This window comes from Pelodiscus sinensis, chromosome 1 (assembly GCF_052426305.1).
Source record: "Pelodiscus sinensis isolate ZL-2025 chromosome 1, ASM5242630v1, whole genome shotgun sequence".
Taxonomy (NCBI): domain Eukaryota; kingdom Metazoa; phylum Chordata; order Testudines; family Trionychidae; genus Pelodiscus; species Pelodiscus sinensis.
In genome coordinates this window covers 308,073,388-308,092,679 of record NC_143052.1, presented here as the reverse complement: position 1 = coordinate 308,092,679, position 19,292 = coordinate 308,073,388, and the positions used below count along the sequence as shown (strand labels likewise).

General features: G+C 42.7%; 1 protein-coding gene across 2 annotated transcripts in view; it reads left to right on the top strand.

Annotated features, from left to right (window-relative positions):
- Positions 1-19,292, top strand: part of FLT1 (fms related receptor tyrosine kinase 1) — a 162,483-nt gene that overhangs the window by 11,880 nt on the left and 131,311 nt on the right. The window contains exon 2 of one of the 2 annotated variants that reach the window (XM_006138918.5): positions 19,090-19,186. The exons of the other annotated variant lie outside the window; for it this stretch is intronic. Within the exon in view, the coding sequence (XP_006138980.3) occupies positions 19,090-19,186 (97 nt within the window). The remainder of the gene's footprint in view (positions 1-19,089; positions 19,187-19,292) is intronic. 2 annotated transcript variants of the gene reach the window in all.

Genomic DNA, 19,292 nt, shown 5'->3' with positions numbered 1-19,292 from the left:
TGCAGGTTATTAACACACAACTACCCAGTGGTACAGTGACTACTCCACATACAGCAGTGGGCTGAGCAGGAAATGCTCACACCTTATCCACTCCTTGGAACCTGTTGAAGGTGTAAAGTAAAAATGTGTGTGCAGAGGATCTGAGTGAGAACTCCACCATGCTGACTTCTAAGGCTGAGCATGCACAGGCTGAGCATGAGGGCATATTGGATCTATCATTCTTGTTGGGTTCTCAGGCTTTGGAGAGATTCCTTTTAATGCTAAATCCTCACTGAAATAAACAATCAGCAGCCACCATGGCCACCGCTAACCAAGAGGGTGCAACTATTCTCTAACGTAGCTATTGACATAATCATGAATACCTATACCATTTCTAGGCTAGACTGTTGTAATCTGCCAAACTGGCTGGAGGAATAAGGAAACTTTTAATGAAGAATTACACTCCCTTCCCCCCATTTTTTGGAAACTAAAATGTTTGAATTTTACAATTTAATAGAAATGTCAAAATGTGAAGAATTTTGACCAGCTTGTTCAATGAGTCAATCAACCTGTGGAACTCCTTGCCAGAGAATGTTGTGAAGGCCAGGTCTTTAACCGGTATCAAAAGAAGAACTTGATAAATACATGGAGGATAGGTCCATCAGTGGCTATTAGCCAGGATGGGTTGGAATGATGTCCCTGGTCTCTATGAGTATGTCTAGACTACAGGGTTTTGTCGACAGAAGTTTTGTCAACAGATACTGTCAACAAAGCTTCTGTCGACAAAGAGCGTCTAGACTACAGCCAGTTCTGTCAACAAAGCAAGCCGCTTTGTCGACATAACAGTGTGGACGCAAAGGACAGTGTAGATGCAATAATGTCTTCTATCGACATAACTCTGTCAACAAAAGGCGTTATTCCTCGTAGAATGAGGTTTACATACGTTGACAAAATTGCTGAGTTTTGTCGACGTTATGTCGACATAACTCAAAGGCAGTGTGGACGCAGGTATAGTTTTGTTGACAAAAGTCCACTTTTGTCGACAAAACCCTGTAGTCTAGACACACCCTCTGGGTCAGAATCAGGGAATGGGCAACAGGGGTGGAATCACTTGATGGTTACCTATTCTGTTCATTTCCTCTGGGGGCGCCTAGCATTGGCCACTGTCAGCAGAAAGGCTATTGGGCTAGACGGACCTTTGGTCTGACCCAGTATGGCCGTTCTTGTGTTCTTACGTGAGAATTCTAAAGGACTGTCCTTGAAAGCTACTTGGTGGGTTCAACTTGTAGAGAACATAGGGGTTTGGCATTAGGTGCCACAAGTTTCTATGAGCACCTAACAGCTGGGCTCAGAGCTTTGCTCTGCTGGCATCTTTTTCATGATCTTGATTCTTGACTCTTTTGTGATGATCTTAGCTGTCAGTGTGTGATGGGAAATGACCAACCTTTGGATGGGGCTAATTGGAGAGCATGTTTATTTCATGCACTCACCTGTAACTGTGACTTGATATCATATTTCTAAATACCATCAACAAAGACATTTGAACCTTGAAGTAAAATGGCTGCATGACAGATTATTTTATCTGACAAAGTGGCTTTTACACACGTAAGATTGTGCCCAAATAAATCTGTTAGTCTTTAAGGTGCCACAGAACTCCTTGTTGTTTTTGCAGATATAAACTAATACAGCTACTCCTCTGAGACTTGGCAGATTCTTGTGAACTGAGTTTTACTTCTCCACTAGGCCAGGGATAACTGCACTCGTGTATATCCTCCTGAGGAAGGGGCCAGCATTGGGTTTGGACATGTTTGTGTATGTATGAGAACATATGTGTATATAAGCAGATTGTTTCTGTAGGGTTGGTCGGTCATACCACTCAAATATGTAGCTGAAAAGATGTCAGAATTGTATTACTTTCGGTTTTAATTATTAGGTGTTAGAAGTTACTTGCCTAGCATCAGGTTAATATAGATTTTTTCAAAATGCTAAATGCAAACATTTTAAATAGAAGTGTGACTGTCTCCCTCTCAGATTTAGATCTGGGCATGATGTTTGGTGAAAAAGGCCTATTTGATAGGCTCTGTGCATCTTCCTGTGTGTGTCAAGACCTCACATAGGCAGCTAGTTACTCATTTGGATATCTGGATGCCTTTTAATTCCGGGACATGGAGCCAGAGTGAGAGCTAATTACCATACATAGGACTTTTCTGACATATGAGAGTAAACCCTGAGATTTTTCAAAATGTGCTGGATCAGGTCTCATTGGGAGATGGGCTCATCCACTCTCTTGGTGCCATTATTATACCCTAAAATAGTTTGATAGTTTAAACTAGCTCAAACAGCTTGGTACTAGATGCAAAAATTAGCGAATGAGATCCTTTGATCTGTGTGACCCAAGTGGGTCAGACTAGATTATCCCAAGAATAAGGCAAGAATCTATGAGTTATTATTCTTATATGGCATGTTGTGTATGTGTAACCCACACACCTAGGCTATGTCTATACTGCCAGGTTTTTTTTCACGCTTTCATTTACATATCTTCCTCTGATCCTTTTTGCAGAAGAGGTTTTGCTGCTAAAAAGCCCTGTGTAGACAGGGCCATTTGTCGGAAAACCCCCTTTTTTCGCAAGTTCCCTTATTCCTCAAAAAATGAGGTTTACAGGATCTTGAGAAAAAGGGTTTTTTTCCAACAAATGGCCATGTCTACATGGGGCTTTTTAGCAGCAAAACCTCTTCTGCAAAAACGATCTGCAGAAGATATGCAAATGAGAGTTCCATTTGCATATCTTCTGCTGAAAAAAAATGGCAGTGTAGACATAGTCCTAGTGTGGTTCATAGTCCCATGCAGTGGCACCTAGACCACAGCAACAGATAAGACCAAGAGACCTCTGCAGCAGGGGCTAAGAGTCAGTTGGCTTTTAGCTCAAAGGGTAGAGGCTCCTATACTAAGCTTCAGAGATCCCAGGTTCCAATTCGCCTGGTGGTAGTTACATATGCAAATAGCTTGTAATGATTTTCTTGAACTTGCAAGTAAAATAGAACACATGGCAGATTCAAGGGAGGCATGTGCGAGTGACAGAGCGAAGTCAGTGAGAAACAAGGCAGTTTGGCATGAGTACATGATGTGTACATGGTGTGTGTATATTCACCTATGTACACAGCAAACAGAAGACTCAGCACAAGTAGTTTTCAATCTAATGGCTGAGTCCCATAAACTCTTACTACTTATATAGGACTACTGCCATGTATAGTTCCATTTAAATTTAAGCTACTGTTCCATTATGCTAATTTAATGAGGTGGCCTACTTAAGAGGAAGGATGGCCCAGCAGTTAGGGAAACACCTTAGGATGCGGGAGAAAGCGTGCTATGCCACAAACTTCCTGTGTGATGCTGGGTAAGTATTTGTGCCTCAGTTCCCCAACTCCAAGAAGGGATAATATAATACATCCCATCTTTACAGGCATGCTGTGAGCAGATATGGATTACAGCCGTGGTCTCCAAACTTTTCACAGTTGTACTTTGCCTTATTTCATCCACAACCTTATACCTGGGATTAGGCCAGGAGCAGGGATGGGGGTTGTGGGCAGGGGGCTGCAGCTGGGGTGAATTTGGGGCTGGGAATGGAGTCACAGCTGGGAGCGAAGCTGGGGGCTGGAGCCAAGAACAAAAGCTGTGACCTGGCCGCATTTGGTGACCCAGGCTGGGGACAAGACTGGGGCTGGGAGCACAGCTGCAGCTGAGAGTCAGGGCCACAACCAAAGGCTGGAGCAGAACTGGGGCCTGGGCAGGCCTGGGTGATGCTCCATCCCTGCCCCTTGGGGCTGGCAAGGGTCCCACTGCATCCCTCCTAACTTTTCTCTGCAACCCCTAGAAGTGTGACCCAGGTTTGGGGACCTCTGCATTAAAAGCTGTGAGGCATTTGTTACAATAGGTCAGTGTTTCCCAATTTTATTTGGCCATGGAACCCTTTTAAATTTGAAAGAATTTTGCGGAACCCCTAATAACAGTCTTATATATGGAGCTGAGCACAAATAAGTAAGGATAATAATAAACAAATGCTAAATAAGGTCATGAGATCAACAGTTAGTTTAATTACACATATTTATGGTGGTAAATAACAGGCAATCACACCACTGACTGACTGTGTGCACAGCGCAAACACAAATGAAAATAGTTTTTAATAAAATTCATAAATGCTTAAATATTAATCATTATTTTTAAATAATAAAATGTTACTGTAATAGAATTTTCTTGCGGAACCCTTATTTTCACTTCACAGAACCCCAGGGTTCCATGGAACCCCATTTGGGAAACACTGCAATAAGTAATGGGAGAAGGCACATAAGTAGCTGAGATAGAAGGTGGTGTCATGAACCTTTCAGAAAGTCAAAATGACTGACATTTTTGCATTGTAAGTGTCCTGAGAAGGTTTCTGTTTTGGAAGTGCAGCCTGGATGCAGTAACTGAAAAAAATATACTCAGAGTTAAACCCAAAATAAGACTAGTGGTTAATAGCTCTCCTTGCAAATGGAGGGAAATCAGAGTTCTAAATGACTGTAAAGTGCCCCTCAAAATTGATTTTAGGCAAAGGTATCATGTAGCTCAGTAATGGAACCGAAACCAGGTACAGCTACAAATATTCCAACCAAAAATAAATTGACTTTACCCATTGAACAGTCCACAGTTTCTTCAGAAAAGATTGTAATGTAACAACATGCCAACAGGAATTCTGTAATAAAAACTGACCAGCACAAAGGTGTCTCTTTAAAATACATTTTAGAACAGAACAATCACATATACAGAAGAATAGATTGGCCATTGGCCATATAATGAGCCAGTTAGTATAAATCAGTGTATGACCATTGTTTTCATTAGAGGCCCACTAAATGTCCTTCACTGAATAGCTTCACACTTTTGGTTGTTTTGGCTACATTCGTCAGTTGTTACACTGGTAAACACACATGAGTGTTTCCATTCCCTTCAATGGGCTAGATCATATGAGGCAGTACTCATACACATAGAATCATAGAACACTAGAACTGGAAGGAACCTCGGGAGGTCATCAAGTCCAGTCCCCTGCCCTCATGGCAGGACCAAGCACCATCTAGATTATCCCTGATAGATGTCTGTCCAACCTGCTCTTAAATATCTCCAATGATGGAGACTCCACAACCTCCCTAGGAAATTGATCCCAGGGTTTAACCATCCTGGCTATGTCTACACTGCGGAGCTATTTTGGGATACCAGAAGTAATCTAAAATAGCTATTCTGAGTCTTTAAAGCAGCCTTTTAAATAGATTTCGAAATAATGGGTGCGCTATTCTGGCGTCCCTGTAAACCTTATGGAATAAGGGTTAAGGGACGTTTCAGAATAGTGCTTTATTTTGAGGTAAGGGTGCAGCATAGATGCACCCCCGACAGTTAGGAAGTTTTCCTAATGTTCAACCTAAACCTCCCTTGCAGCAGTTTAAACATTGCTTCTTGTCCATCACCAGAGGCCAAGGAGAACAATTTTTCTCCCTCCTCTGTGCAACATCATTTTAGATACTTGAAAACTGCTATCATGTCCCCTCTCAGTCTTCTCTTTTCTAAACTAAACAAGCCCAATTATTTCAATCTTTCCTCATAGGTCATGTTGCTTAGACCTTTAATCATTTTTGTTGCTCTTCTCTGGACCTACTCCCAGTTTCTTCACATCTTTATTGAAATCTGATGCCCAGAACTGACACAATACTTCATCTGAGGGCTAATCAGTGCAGAACAGAGCAGAAGACTTACTTCTTGGCTACGTCTAGACTGGCATGATTTTCCGGAAATGCTTTTAACGGAAAAGTTTTCCGTTAAAAGAATTTTGGAACAGAGCATCTAGATTGGCATGGACGCTTTTCCACAAAAGCACTTTTTGCGGAAAAGCATCCGGGGCCAATCTAGACATGCTTTTGCGCAAAAAAGCCCCGATCGCAAAAATGGCGATCGGGGCTTTTTTGCAGAAAACAAATCTCAGCTGTCTACACTGACCCTTTTGCGCAAAAGTTTTGCACAAAAGGGACTTTTGCCCAACGGGAGCAGCATAGTATTTCCGCAAAAAGCACTGATTTCTTACAGTAGGAAGTCAGTGCTTTTGCGGAAATTCAAGCGGCCAGTGTAGACAGTTGGCAAATTTTTCCAGAAAAGCAGCTGATTTTCCGGAAAAACTTGCCAGTCTAGACATAGCCCTTATGTCTTGCTCACAAAACTCCTGTTAATGCATCCCACAATCACTTTAACTTTTTTTGCAACAGTGGTACACTGTTGACTCATATTTATCTTGTGGTTCACTATAACTCTAGATCCCTTTCTGCAGTACTCCTTCCCAGACAGTCACTTCTCATTCTGTACGTGTGAAACTGATTGTTCCTTCCGAGGTGGAGTACTTTGCTTTTGTCCTTATTCAGCTTCATCCTATTTACCTCAGATCATTTCTCCAGTTTATTCAGATCATTCTGAATTATAACCCTATCTTCAAAAACACTTGCAACCCCTCCCAGCTTGGTATCACATGCAAACTTAATAAGCATACTTTGTATGCCAATATCTAAATCATTGTTGAAGATATTGAACAGAACCGGTCCCAAAACTGACCCCTGCGCAACTCCACATGCTATGCCCGTCCAGCATGACTGTGAAACATTAATAACTACTCCCTGAGAACTGTTATCCAGCCAGTTATACATCCACCTAATAGTAGCCCATCTAGGTTGTATTTCTGTAGTTTATTGATAAGAAGGCCAGGTGAGACTGTATCAAATGCTTATGAGTAAGAAGTGCACAATCTGGCCCAGTGGTTTTCAAACTTTTTTTCCTCATGACCCAGTTGAAGAAAATTGTTGATGCCTGTGACCTAACATAATTTGATTCAAGTGTGGGCTCTTGGGTGTGGCTGAGGATGAGAGTTTTGGGTTGTAGGAGGAAGCTCCAGCTTTGGTCGGGAGTCAGGGCTAGGGCAGGAGTGGCTTACCTTGAGTGTCTCCCAGTCCGCAGTGTAGTGGGGGTGTTAAGGCAGGCTCCCTGCCTCTCCTGGCACTGCAGACCATGCTGCACCCCAGCAGTAGCTAGAAGCAGGTTACCAGCCAATGGGAGTGCAGAACTAGTGCTCAGGGCAGGGGCAGTACACAAAGCCCTGTGCACTCTTCCCTCTCCCCACCCCCACATCTAGGAGCCAGGTCTGCTGCCTGCTGCTTCTGAGGCCCAGCGCAGTCTTCAGAGCCAGGACAGGCAGGAAGCCTGTCTTAGTACCCCTGCTGGTCATCTGATCCCCCTGCAGCAACCAGACCCACCGCCTGACCTGTAGTTTGAAAACCACTGACCTAGCCCATATTTTACAAGAATAAACTTTAAATTATTTAAGCTAAGAAGAATTGTGAATAGAGGGAACTAAAAAGATTGAAGATTGTAGGGGGCCTTATCCATTCTCCTACCAATGCAGGATTTTCCTGTACAGTGTAAAACAGTGGTCTCCAACCCTTTTAAGCACAAGATCACTTTTTGAATTTAAGTCAGTCCAGGATCTACCTCAAACCCAAATACCCCTGCTCCTTCTCCAAGGCCCTGCCCCTCCCCACCCCTTTGCTAACTCCCCATCCTCCTCACTCTGTGAAGACGGGGTACTGAGAGGGGGACAGAGTAACATCAGCATCCCCTTGCCTCTGTCTCCCCCACCGCCCCTGCACAACAAGCAGGAGGCTCCCAGGGGGCAGCTCTGATGCTCTGGGTGGGAGCAGCAGGGCAGTCTGGGGAGAGGCAGCTGAAGTTCCCGCACTTCATAGCCTCCCAACCAAACCTGTCAAGATAACCTGTCAGAGGCACCAAAATCTACTGGTAGATCCTGATTTACTGCTTGGTGACCACTGATATAAAATTATGTCTGGTGATTGAATATACATTTGATTAAATTGGGAGGAAATGATATTTGACAATAGAAAACATTAAGGGACATGTTTAATGAGCTGTAAAACATATGCAAATACTTCACCCAGTAAAGCAATTAGGCTATGATGGATACCTTTATTGCACACTGATGGCACTTTAAATCTAGAAGGTCGGAAGCTCTGTGTACATTGCAGTTGGCAAAGATAAACTGATCATTCTCATTAACCTCTTCATTGTGTAGATAAGAGATTAGCTAATACTTTCAAGGATAACTGGTGTGGTGAAGGGATGTCAGTACCAATAGTTCTTAATTATGAAAAGTAAAAAAATGATGGTATCTTTTAAGAAGACAGAAGGTTTGTTCGTTTCATCCCATGTGTTCAGTTACCCATGTGTGTAAATATTTCCAGAATTGGGGCAGAAATGTACTCTGTAGATCACATATAATATAAATAAGATTTACATTTAAATATTTATTTTATCTGGGATGTACAATAATGTAAAATAAGCCTATATAGAAGTCAACAATATAGACAGAGTACAAGTTTCTGTTTATTGAGTGCAAAAAGAGTTCTCTGGTCCCATCATATGTTAAAACATTCTTCAAGCTCTTTTATTCTTTAGCTCCTTTGCATCATCAACTGAAAGCTCTACCTAGTATCCAAAATATTGCCCAAGCTGAGTCTTATGCCTTTTCAAACAGTTCTTTGGCCCTGTCTTTAGACAACTTGGATAAACTTTGGTGACCTAAACTAGTGTTGGCAACAATTGGTTCAGTAATCCATTGGCTGACTTAAATGTGTCCAAAAAAGTTTTTAAAAAATGAGTAATATGGGGGAGGAGAAAGTCATTCTGCTGTCACATGAAAAGAAGTTACACCCCCGTATAGGTCACTGTAAGGGTAGGCTGCTGATGGTCGCTTAGTGACAGGCATAATGATTAATGAACAGGTCCTGTTAAGCCATGACCTTTCCAAAAAGCCAGTGTCAAGTAAAATGCCTGAAGAAGGTACACAGAAGGCGTGATCCCCTTGTAAATATTGACAGTAGGAATTTCTGTGCTATTCTCCTTTCCTTTGTCTTTTTTGGTAAGCTTGTCAAACCCTATTGCATTTGTTCTTTGAATAATTTTTGTATCATTTAAAAAATGTAGGAAAGCTAATGACCCATGCAGGGATGGAATGTAAAGAAAAGCTATTTCTCTTCAGACCTGTACCACTTAGGTGGTAACACATTATTATTGCGTGTGTGAACTATTTAATACAAATAGGATTCAGTATTTCAGGACTTTGTGCCTGGAAATCTGAAATATTAAACATATGTCAAGTCTTAGACATTAAATTTTTGGGGGGAAATATTAAGTTAGGTGCCTAAGTGTTAATGTGGTGAATTATGAGAGTTAATATTTAAATTGCACTTGAAGTCAATGGTAAACATCCATTTTACTTCAGTGGGAGCAGAGGTAGGCCAATGTTAGAGCAGTTTTTAAATTCTTCCTGCAGTGATTACGAAAAACAGCTGTATCTTTTAGATATAGTTAATATCTGTAATAGGACAAAAACCTGGTAACATAACATATCTGGGATTTCTTTTGATCATAGGTTGGGGATGATTAGAGAATTTCTTGCGCTGAACTCAGTACTTATGAGGCAAGTCTCCTGCGCTATTGTGAAGCATATCCAGGGCCCTACCCTATTTTTAGGGCCCTACCAAAGTCACGGTCATGAAAAATGCATTGTGGACTGTGAAATAAGGTCTCCCCCATGGAATCTCATCACCTTTTGCTTTTACTCTACGCAATAAAGATTTATTGAGGGAGGCCAGCATTTTTCAAATTGGGCATCCTGACCCAAAAGGGAGGAGGGGGAACACAAGGTTATATGAGGGGGGCTGCAGTATTGCCACTCTTACTTCTATGCTATCTTCTGAGTTAGGCATCCAGAGAACAGCATCTGTTAGTTTTACGTCCAGCTCTGAAGGCAGCACCCTTTCCAGTTGCAGTGCGGAAGTAAGGGTGGCAAAACCCTACCATGCCATTCTTACTTCTGCACTGCTGCTGTGGCAGCTCTGCCTTCAGAGCTGGACTCCTAGTCAGCAGCTGCTGCTCTGTAGCAACCCAGCTGCAAAGGCAACACCACCTCTACAAACTGTGCAGAAGTAAGAGTACCATATTTTCCGGCGTATAAGGCGACTTTTTATACTAAAAAACATCCCCCCAAAATCGGGGGTCGTCTTATACGCTGGGTATAAACATACAGGCAGTCCCCGACTTGCAGGTATGAACGGGGCTTTTCTCGCCCCGGAGGACACGGACTGCGGGACCTCGCGGTCCCGCCGCCCGTGTACTCTGGGGCGAGAAAAGCTGCTCCGCGTCTCCCTGGTCTGCATACCAGGAAGCCGCGGAGCAAAGCCGCGGAGGGGCTCGGGCAGCGGGGCAGCCCAGGCGCGCCTGGGCTGCCCCGCTGCCCGAGCCCCTCTGCAGCTTTGCAAAGCCTCGGGGGAAGCCGGCAGCGGGACAGCCCAGACGCACCGCGGCTGTCCCGCTGCCAGCGTCCTCAGAGGCTTTGCTCCCGGTGTCCCTGGTCTGCTGGAGACGGTCCCCAGCAGACCAGGGGCACCAGGGGCACCAGGAGCAAGGCCGCAGCAGCGGCGGGGTCCCGCGCCTCTGAGGCTTTGCTAGAGCTGCGGCTTTGCTCCCCGTATTCCTGGTCTGCAGGGGAGGGGGGGTGCAGCTAGTGCGCCCCCCCCAGCAGACCAGGCTTTTGTTGTGGACCCTGGGGCAGAGCAGCTGGGGCGCTGCCGGTTGGCCTTTTAAGGGGGGGTATTCTTATACAGCGAGTATAGGCGAAAACCTATGTTTTAACTAGAAAATTAGGGGGTTGTCTTATACGCCCAGTCGCCTTATACGCCGGAAAATACAGTAGTAATTCTACAACTCCCTCCAACAATAACCTTGTGAGCCCTCCCCCCCCCCCAAGTTCTTTTGAGGTCAGGAACCCTACACTTACAAAATTGTGAAATTTCAGATTTGAATACCTGAAACCATGACATTTATGATTTTTTAAAATCCTGTTTCTGAAATTGACCAAAATGGACCCTAAATTTCATAGGGCCCTGTCTATTTTATAGGTGTTATGGATGGTGTTGCTTGAGATTCTGTCCAGGGATATTTTTTGCTTTGGATACTATAGATTAAAAGAAAAGTGTGCAAGATTCATAACATTTTTGATCCTACATCATTAGTAGAATAAAAACAGCAACAAACCAACCAGACAAAAAAACCCAAACAAACCCAAACCGAGAACACTCCAATGAATGACTAACTGGTTGACCCTGTGATTAATGTTCCGGACCACCCTGTAGATGAGCTGAGTTCTGTTGTGGCAGCTAAGCCATACCCACACCAAGAGACAGACTCTCCAGGGGATCTCATAGGTTATGTCTGCACTGCACTTTTGCCATTAAAACTTTTGTTGCTCAGGGTGTGAAAAAACACCTCCCTGAACAATACCAGCAGAACACATCAGTGTGGACAGTGCTTTGTCAGCAGGAGAGACATGCTCCTGCCCATGAAACTACTGCTCCTTATGGGGAGTGGTTTGATTTTATTAACAGGAGAGCTCTCTTCTGGTGATAAAGAGTGGCTGCGCTGCGGTCCTTATAGCAGCAAAGCTTTATCGGCATGACTGTGCTGCTGTAAGCTGTGCAGTGTAGACATTTGCTGCCTGAATCTTAGAATCCCGATTATTAGAATAATTAGCATAATCATCAAATACATGTTCACTGGAATATTGAAATTATTTAGCTTGACAGTACTGACAAAAGTTATAAGCCAAAGTTTCTAAATGTTTCATCTTAACAGCTGACAGACTGTTACTGGTTAGTTGCAGTCCTTCTCTTCCTCTGGAAGAGAGGAAAGTGATTAGGAATAGTCAGCATGGATTCACAAAGGGCAAGTCGTGCCTGACCAATCTGATTAGAGTCTATGATGAGGTAACTGGCTCTGTGGATATGGGAAAGTCAGTGGATGTGATATGCCTTGACTTTAGCAAGGCTTTTGATACGGTCTTCCACAATATTCTTGCTAGCAAGTTAAGGGAATGTGGATTAGATAAATGGACAGTAAGATGGATAGAAAGGTGGCTAGAAGGCCAGGCCCAGCGGGTAGTGATCAGTGGCTCGATGTCAGGATGGTGGTCGGTTTCTAGCGGAGTGCCCCAAGGTTTGGTTCTAGGATCGGTTTTGTTCAATATCTTTATTAATGACCTGGATGAGGGGATGGATTGCACCCTCAGCAAGTTTGTGGATGACACTAAGCTAGGGGGAGAGGTAGATACGCGTGAGGGCAGAGATAGGGTCCAGAGTGACTTAGAAAAATTGGAGGATTGGGCCACAAGAAATCTGATGAGGTTCAACAAGGACTAGTGTAGAGTCCTGCACTTGGGATGGAAGAATCCCAAGCATAGTTACAAGCTGGGGACCAACCAGTTAAGTAGTAGTTCTGCAGAAAAGGACCTGGGGGTTACAGTGGATGAGAAGCTGGATATGAGTCAACAGTGTGCCTTTGTAGCCAAGAAGGCTAATGGCATATTAGGTTGCATTAAGAGGAGTATTGCCAGCAGATCCAGAGATGTCATTATTCCCCTTTATTCGACTTTGGTGAGGCCACATCTGGAGTATTGTGTCCAGTTCTGGGCCCCCCACTACAAAAAGGATGAGGACGCATTGGAGAGGGTCCAGCGGAGGGCAACCAAATTGATTAGGGGACTGGAGCATATGACTTATGTGGAGAGGCTGAGGGTGTTGGGTCTCTATAGTCTGTAGAAGAGAAGAGTGAGGGAGGATTTGATAGCAGCCTTCAACTTCCTGAAGGGAGGTTCCAAAGAGGATGGAGAAAGGCTGTTCTCAGTAGTGACAGATGGCAGAACAAGGAGCAATGGTCTCCAGTTGGGGTGGGAGAGGTCCAGGTTGGATATTAGGAAAAACTATTTCACTAGGAGAGTGGTGAAGCACTGGAATGGGTTACCTAGGGAATTAGTGGAGTCTCCATCCCTAGGGGTATGTCTACACTACCACCCTAGTTCGAACTAGGGTGGTAATGTAGTCAACCGGAGTTGCAAATGAAGCCCGGGATTTGAATTTCTCGGGCTTCATTTGCATGTTGCCGGGCGCCGCCATTTTTAAATGTCCGCTAGTTCGGACTCTGTGCCCCGCGGCTACACGCTTCCTATTATTCCTATTGTTAACGTGGAACGAGGACTAACGGTATTTCGGAATAGGAAGCCTAGTCCGAACTACCTAGTTTGTGCTGCGTGTAGCCGCGGGACACGGAGTCTGAACTAGCAGACATTTAAAAATGGCGGCGCCCGGTAACATGCAAATGAAGCCCGGGAAATTCAAATCCCGGGCTTCATTTGCAACTCCGGTTGACTACATTACCACCCTAGTTCGAACTAGGGTGGTAATGTAGACATACCCTCGAGGTGTTTAAGTCTCATCTTGACAAAGCCCTGGCTGGGTTGATTTAGTTGGGATTGGTCCTGCCTAGAGCAGGGGGCTGGACTTGATGACATTCTGAGGTCTCTTCCAGCTCTATGGTTCTATGATTCTTGGATTTTTATTATAGAGCAAATTTCATCTGAGATTTTCAGTATTTGGAACTAGCATTAGTGATTCATAATTGAAAAGCTGTCAGACCTTAAGTGTTTACAAGAGTTTCTCCAGTGCACTTGCTAGCTGAATAAAAAAAAATCAGTTTTTAGATTTTTAGAAAGATGAAGAAAATCTAAATTTACTAGTCAGAGTTGCCAGATTATAAATCGCTTCTTTATAGATGTGTGGCCATTTCTTCTTTTAACAGCTCATTTAAAAACAGATTGAATTTTATTTCCAGTCAACAATGTGATTATTTTGATGAGCCACAGAAGATTTTGTAATTCAAGTTCTACTAAATGTTCAAGTTTCTAATAATGCTTATGGTCTTAGTTCAGGAAAGCACCCTCGCTCAGAGATCCATTTAAACATTGGCTTAAGTTCAATTGAAGTGTCTTGGATTTATGCACATACTGAACTTTAAGCATGTGCTTAGGTGCTTTCCTCAACAGGAACTTGAATGAAAAAATGTAATGTTGCCACATTCACTTTCATCACATGTAGTCTTTTGTGTGAATACCCCAGCAGATACATTTTAAGCTCACTTTTAATATATAAAAGTGCAGGCTGAATTTTTCTAGTCTGGCACCAAGCCAGAGAATTTGCTGCACAAAAGGAGGTAAATATTGTATAGCAGCATCACCAACACCTCCATTCTTTACAAGGCTCTTAGAAGATATTGTGGGGTAAATTAGAGCTAAATAACAGCACAGAACACAGAGCCAGGACTGGTGGCTGTACACAAACTTTATGGGACCGCAGGAAACTTGGCCACACCCATGATAAGTGGACATCTAGCTAACTAAAATCATACTGGATTATGGATGTTGCTGGACCTGAGAGTGCTTAACTAGAGATGTTCAACCTGTATTAATTTAAACAGTTTATGAAACAATGGCAGGATCTTTTCTTACCTCATCTCTAGTGAATAAACACCTGCTTTTGGTATGTAAAGGTGCTTGAAAATACCCCAGAAATGTAGAGAGCAAATTAAAACAAAGACCTGTCATGAGAGCTCACTCATGTGCAGGGGGTCAGATTCAATGTAGCAATGCTGATTTTTCACCAGCTGCAGTTCTGGCCTATGATTATATTCTGACAAGTTCAGGTTAATTTTAATATACAAAATAAATGTAACAAATAAGACAGTGATCTGAAGACAACTTGAATGTAGGAACAACAGCCCTTTCCCCAAAGAATCAATTACATTTAAACAAGGTAACAGAATAATTCAGAATTTATGTTCAAGACACTAATATATAGGAAAACATTTGTCTTGCGGGAGCTGAGTCTGCAATCCTTAAGATGGAAAATGTCCCGTTGAATTAAGAACATAAGAATGGCCATACTGAGTCAGACCAAAGGTCCATCAAGCCCAGTATCCTGTCTTCCACTCTTGCCAATGCCAGATGCCACAGAGGGAGTGAACAGAACAGGTAATCATCAAGTGATACCTCTCCTGTCATCAATTTCCAGCCCCTGACAAACAGAGACTATGAACATCAATAAATATTGATGGACCTAACCTCCATGAATTTTTCTAGTTCTTTCTTGATCCCTGTTAAAGTCCTGGTCTTCACAACCTCCTCTGGCAAGGAGTTCCACAGGTTGACTGTGCGCCATGTAAATAAAAACTTCCTTTTGTTTGTTTTAAATCTGCCACCTATTGATTTCATTTCGTGACTCCTAGTTCTTATGTTATGCGAATTGAAGAGGGATTTTGAATTTGTTGGGACTGCTAATGCATTAGTCCTATTGGCCGAATCCTCCATGTCAACACTCAGTGAGCTTCAGGTCATATTTTTAGGGAGTCTGTTCTAAAATCTATTGTAACCAATGGAAAGACTCTCCTTGGTTTTAATGGACTTTGACTAAGTGTTTTGCCTCAGCTAAGTAAGGACATCAGGACTGACCCTATGTGCTTTTCAAAATGACAAATTTTACAGCGTGCTGAGGAAGTGCTCCAGGAATACACATACAAAATACATGGGGGTATTTTAAAGAGAGATTTCTTCTAAAGAAGCTACTTGCATTTTTCCAGTGCCTCAGTAAATACAAACAGTTAAAGATAGGTTGTGTTTTTAAGGCACTGCCCCAGTGATTCAGTGTAGACAAGAACATCAATGTAATAATGCTTAGTTGCAGTAGGAGAAGAGGCAATATAAGTTGGTTGTAAACAGACTTTTTAAAGATGCTTGGAAAATAAAAAGTAGGAAATGCTATGAACTCTGAACCTCTCACGTTAGAATGTGCTGAATGGAGGCTAAACCACCTTTTTGCTAAGACCTTACATGTTGCAAGTGCAGAATGCCTTTCAATGGAGTAGAGAGATGAGACTCAGTTGTAAATGAATATAAAGGGAATTCTTTTTTGAGGTTATTGAGCACAGAAAAATCTTATGGTTCTCTGTCTTTCTAGTTCTCAGACTGACTAATCGCTCTCTTGTTTCCCACTTATGGTCTCTCTAAAGTTCTAGCATGTGCATTTAATATGTCATGTCAAATACAAGTTGACTCCAGTCTTCAGCCTATAAGGATTGTTTGGACTTTTGTAAATAATGGGTTTTATATTTCTCAGAATGGGTTGCCAGGCATTGGATGTTTGACACATGCCAGTGTTATCATGGGCTAGCATTTATCTTTTGTAATTGTTCTGCTCATGAGGAGAACACAAAAAAAAATCCCCTGATGTATCATTTGTTACTGGACCATTGCCGTGCTGATTTGTCAAAACTATCTATTTAAAACAATAGTCTTCAGGCAAATGCTTTGATTTGGAGGGAAAGAAGTGACATTAGATTTTAAAAAGACAGCTTTCTTATGAAAGACTGATTTCCATATTTCAACTCACTATTGTTCAAACAAATTGCAGCGATTCTGAGTACACTCTTTTAAAAATGTACCTTTGCAGGAAACTGCCATTTAATTTCTCTGTATTCAGCCTGCCAATCTCATGGTGTGCTGTATTTTATTAATATAACTGTATGCAATTTTGCACTCTGTGATACCTCATGAAACTCATATAGAAGTGATTCCATGGATGCATATGGCTTATTTGCCAGTGTTTTTAATTTACAGCTTTGTCACAAGCAACTTTATGGTCTACAGCAGGGCTTAAACTCTGGACCTTCTGTGTGTACAAAGAGTTGAAGGGATCTTTCTATTAACTGTAATAGGGCTTGTATGTCCTGTTAGCCAACCACCAGATATACAACTGACAGCAAATGAACAGGTCTAACGTTCCATTTAGTAGAGAGGGCAGTAGTGCATACAGACATATCAATCATTGCATTACATTGATCCAAGGGACACAGTACTCATACAAAACTATTGTAATTCACTGCATCTGAGGTTATGAAGGAAAGCAACAAGGAAACATAGCTTGTACAGAACACAGTGGCTCATGTCTCCAGCAAAAAAAGACTGCTGAGAACTCATCACTTTGGTGCTCTGTGCCCTCAGCTGGCTCTAGTTCACAGCCATTGCCAGTTAAAAACTTTATCTTGCCTACTGAGACTCTCAGTGACTTACAGCCCATCAACATTATGCTCCATTCACAGTCTTCCAAGTAATCTGCCTTCCTTGGAACAATGCAGGTAACAGTGCCCAGGGTGAAGTCCTCTAGAGCAGGAGATCAGTCATCTTTGGTGCTGCATTCTCAGCTATGCAAAGACTATTGAAGAAGGCGAGGCTAAACTTGAGCCTTTCCATATTCAGGGCCTGGTACAAGATGTGTGTCTTCATGCACCAGCCTTCCAGAAATATCAGACAAGAAATTCACATGCACATATCACTTAAAAAGCAAAAGCTGCTGAACCTGGGATAGGCACAGAGACAGAGTCCACCATGGAAATAGATCTGTACCCTATTTGGTGCCTGGGTACACCTGTGATAAGCCCTCTCAAATGACCTACAATAGACAGATTAAACTCTTACTGCCCCAGAGTTCAGTGCATAATAGACAATATGGCTGCGTCTAGATTGGAATGATTTTCCGGAAATGCTTTTAATGGAAAAGTTTTCCGTTAAAAGCATTTGCGGAAAAGAGCATCTAGATTGGCACGGACGCTTTTCTGCAAAAGCACTTTTTGCGGAAAAGCGTCTGTGCCAATCTAGATGCGCTTTTCCGCAAAAAAGCCCCGATCGCCATTTTCGCGATCAGGGCTCTTTTGTGCAAAACAAATCTGAGCTGTCTACACTGGCCCTTTTGTGCAAAAGCTTTGCGCAAAAGGACTTTTGCTTGAATGGGAGCAGCATAGTATTTTCGCAAGAAGCACTGATTTCAGAGAGTAGGAAGTCAGTGTTCTTGTGGAAATTCAAGCGGTCAGTGTAGACAGCTGGCAAGTTTTTCTGCAAAAGCAGCTGATTTTGCGGAAAAACTTGCCAGTCTAGACACAGCCTATATGTATATGTAATGCTAGTCCCTTCCTATGTTGACTATAAAATACTTTCCCTTTCTCTTCAGATAGAATTGCTCTTGAATCCTTTCAGGTTTACAGATACTCTTTTAATACAATAAAACATTCTCATCACTTTCATTTTCCAAACTTGTGGTACTGCCTAGATTTAGGTTAAGATAGTTAACATATGCATATTGTGCTGCTAGCTTTTGGAATGCTTTGCTATCAATGTGAGTGGGGATCAGGATCCGTACGTTCAAGATTCTCGCCCAACCCTCCCAGGAATTCTCTGACTTGTTTTTAAAGGTTTCATGACATAAAAGATTCTGCGTAAACATTACAATGATGGGCACAGACAGACCAAACTGTAGAGGAGCTTGCAGCACAGCGGATGTTAAATAGAGGGGCGATGGTTTTAAATCTAAAGGGGTAAATTTTGAGAAACTTAGTCTTTACAAAGTTCTCATTAATTTTGCAGAGAGTTTTATATAAGAGCTGAGCCAAACTGAGGGTCAGCTTGTGTCTCCTTAAAGATCTATGCATGCCTCTCAGCCTACTATGTGGAAAAGGGAGCCAGCCATGGCTTCATCCTCTTCTTCTGGACTCCACAGAGAGATCTCCATGAACCGAGGCATCCATTTGGGGGAGGAACTGGGGCTCGCATTGTCCTCCTGCTGGTTCTGTGGAATTCCTCATGGAAAGATGAGACAATCAGATGTCCATGGAGCAGTGACTAGCTGTGGGAGCCCTGCTAGTGTTGTTTCATTGGGGATATAAAGCCAGGGAGTGATCAGTGTGAGATTTATGAGGGCAGAGAGCTTCTGCATGAATGGCACCAGTCCCACAGGGCCCAAGGCTAATTCCTTGTGGAAAAGTCATGTCCCTCAAAGGAAACAATTTTGGAGCACATGCAGTGTTGGAAAGCTTGCAGAAGTTTCCTCTGTCTTCCTTTCCCATGTTGTGTATTAATTCCATTGGAGAGGTTCTTGGGCCCTGAGTAAGGGCTTTAGGATTTGATCCAAAGGAAAGTATGTGGAAAAAACCCCCAACAGCTGTGCTGTAGCATTGCAGAGATAGCACTATGAATGTGAGCAGATTGAATACGGGAAGGCTATTTACTATTGTTAATGTTTCTCTTATTGTTTTTCTAGGATCTAGTTCAGGGTCAAAATTAAAAGGTCCTGAACTGAGTATAAAAGGCACACAGCACGTCATTCGAGCAGGCCAGACTTTAAATCTCACATGCAGGTAACCAGATGATTTGGCTTGCATAAATTGCCCGGGTATTAATCCACCTGACTTTTTTTTTCATTACTGAAACTGGAAAAATAACCAGTGTTGTGGGAGTGAGGGA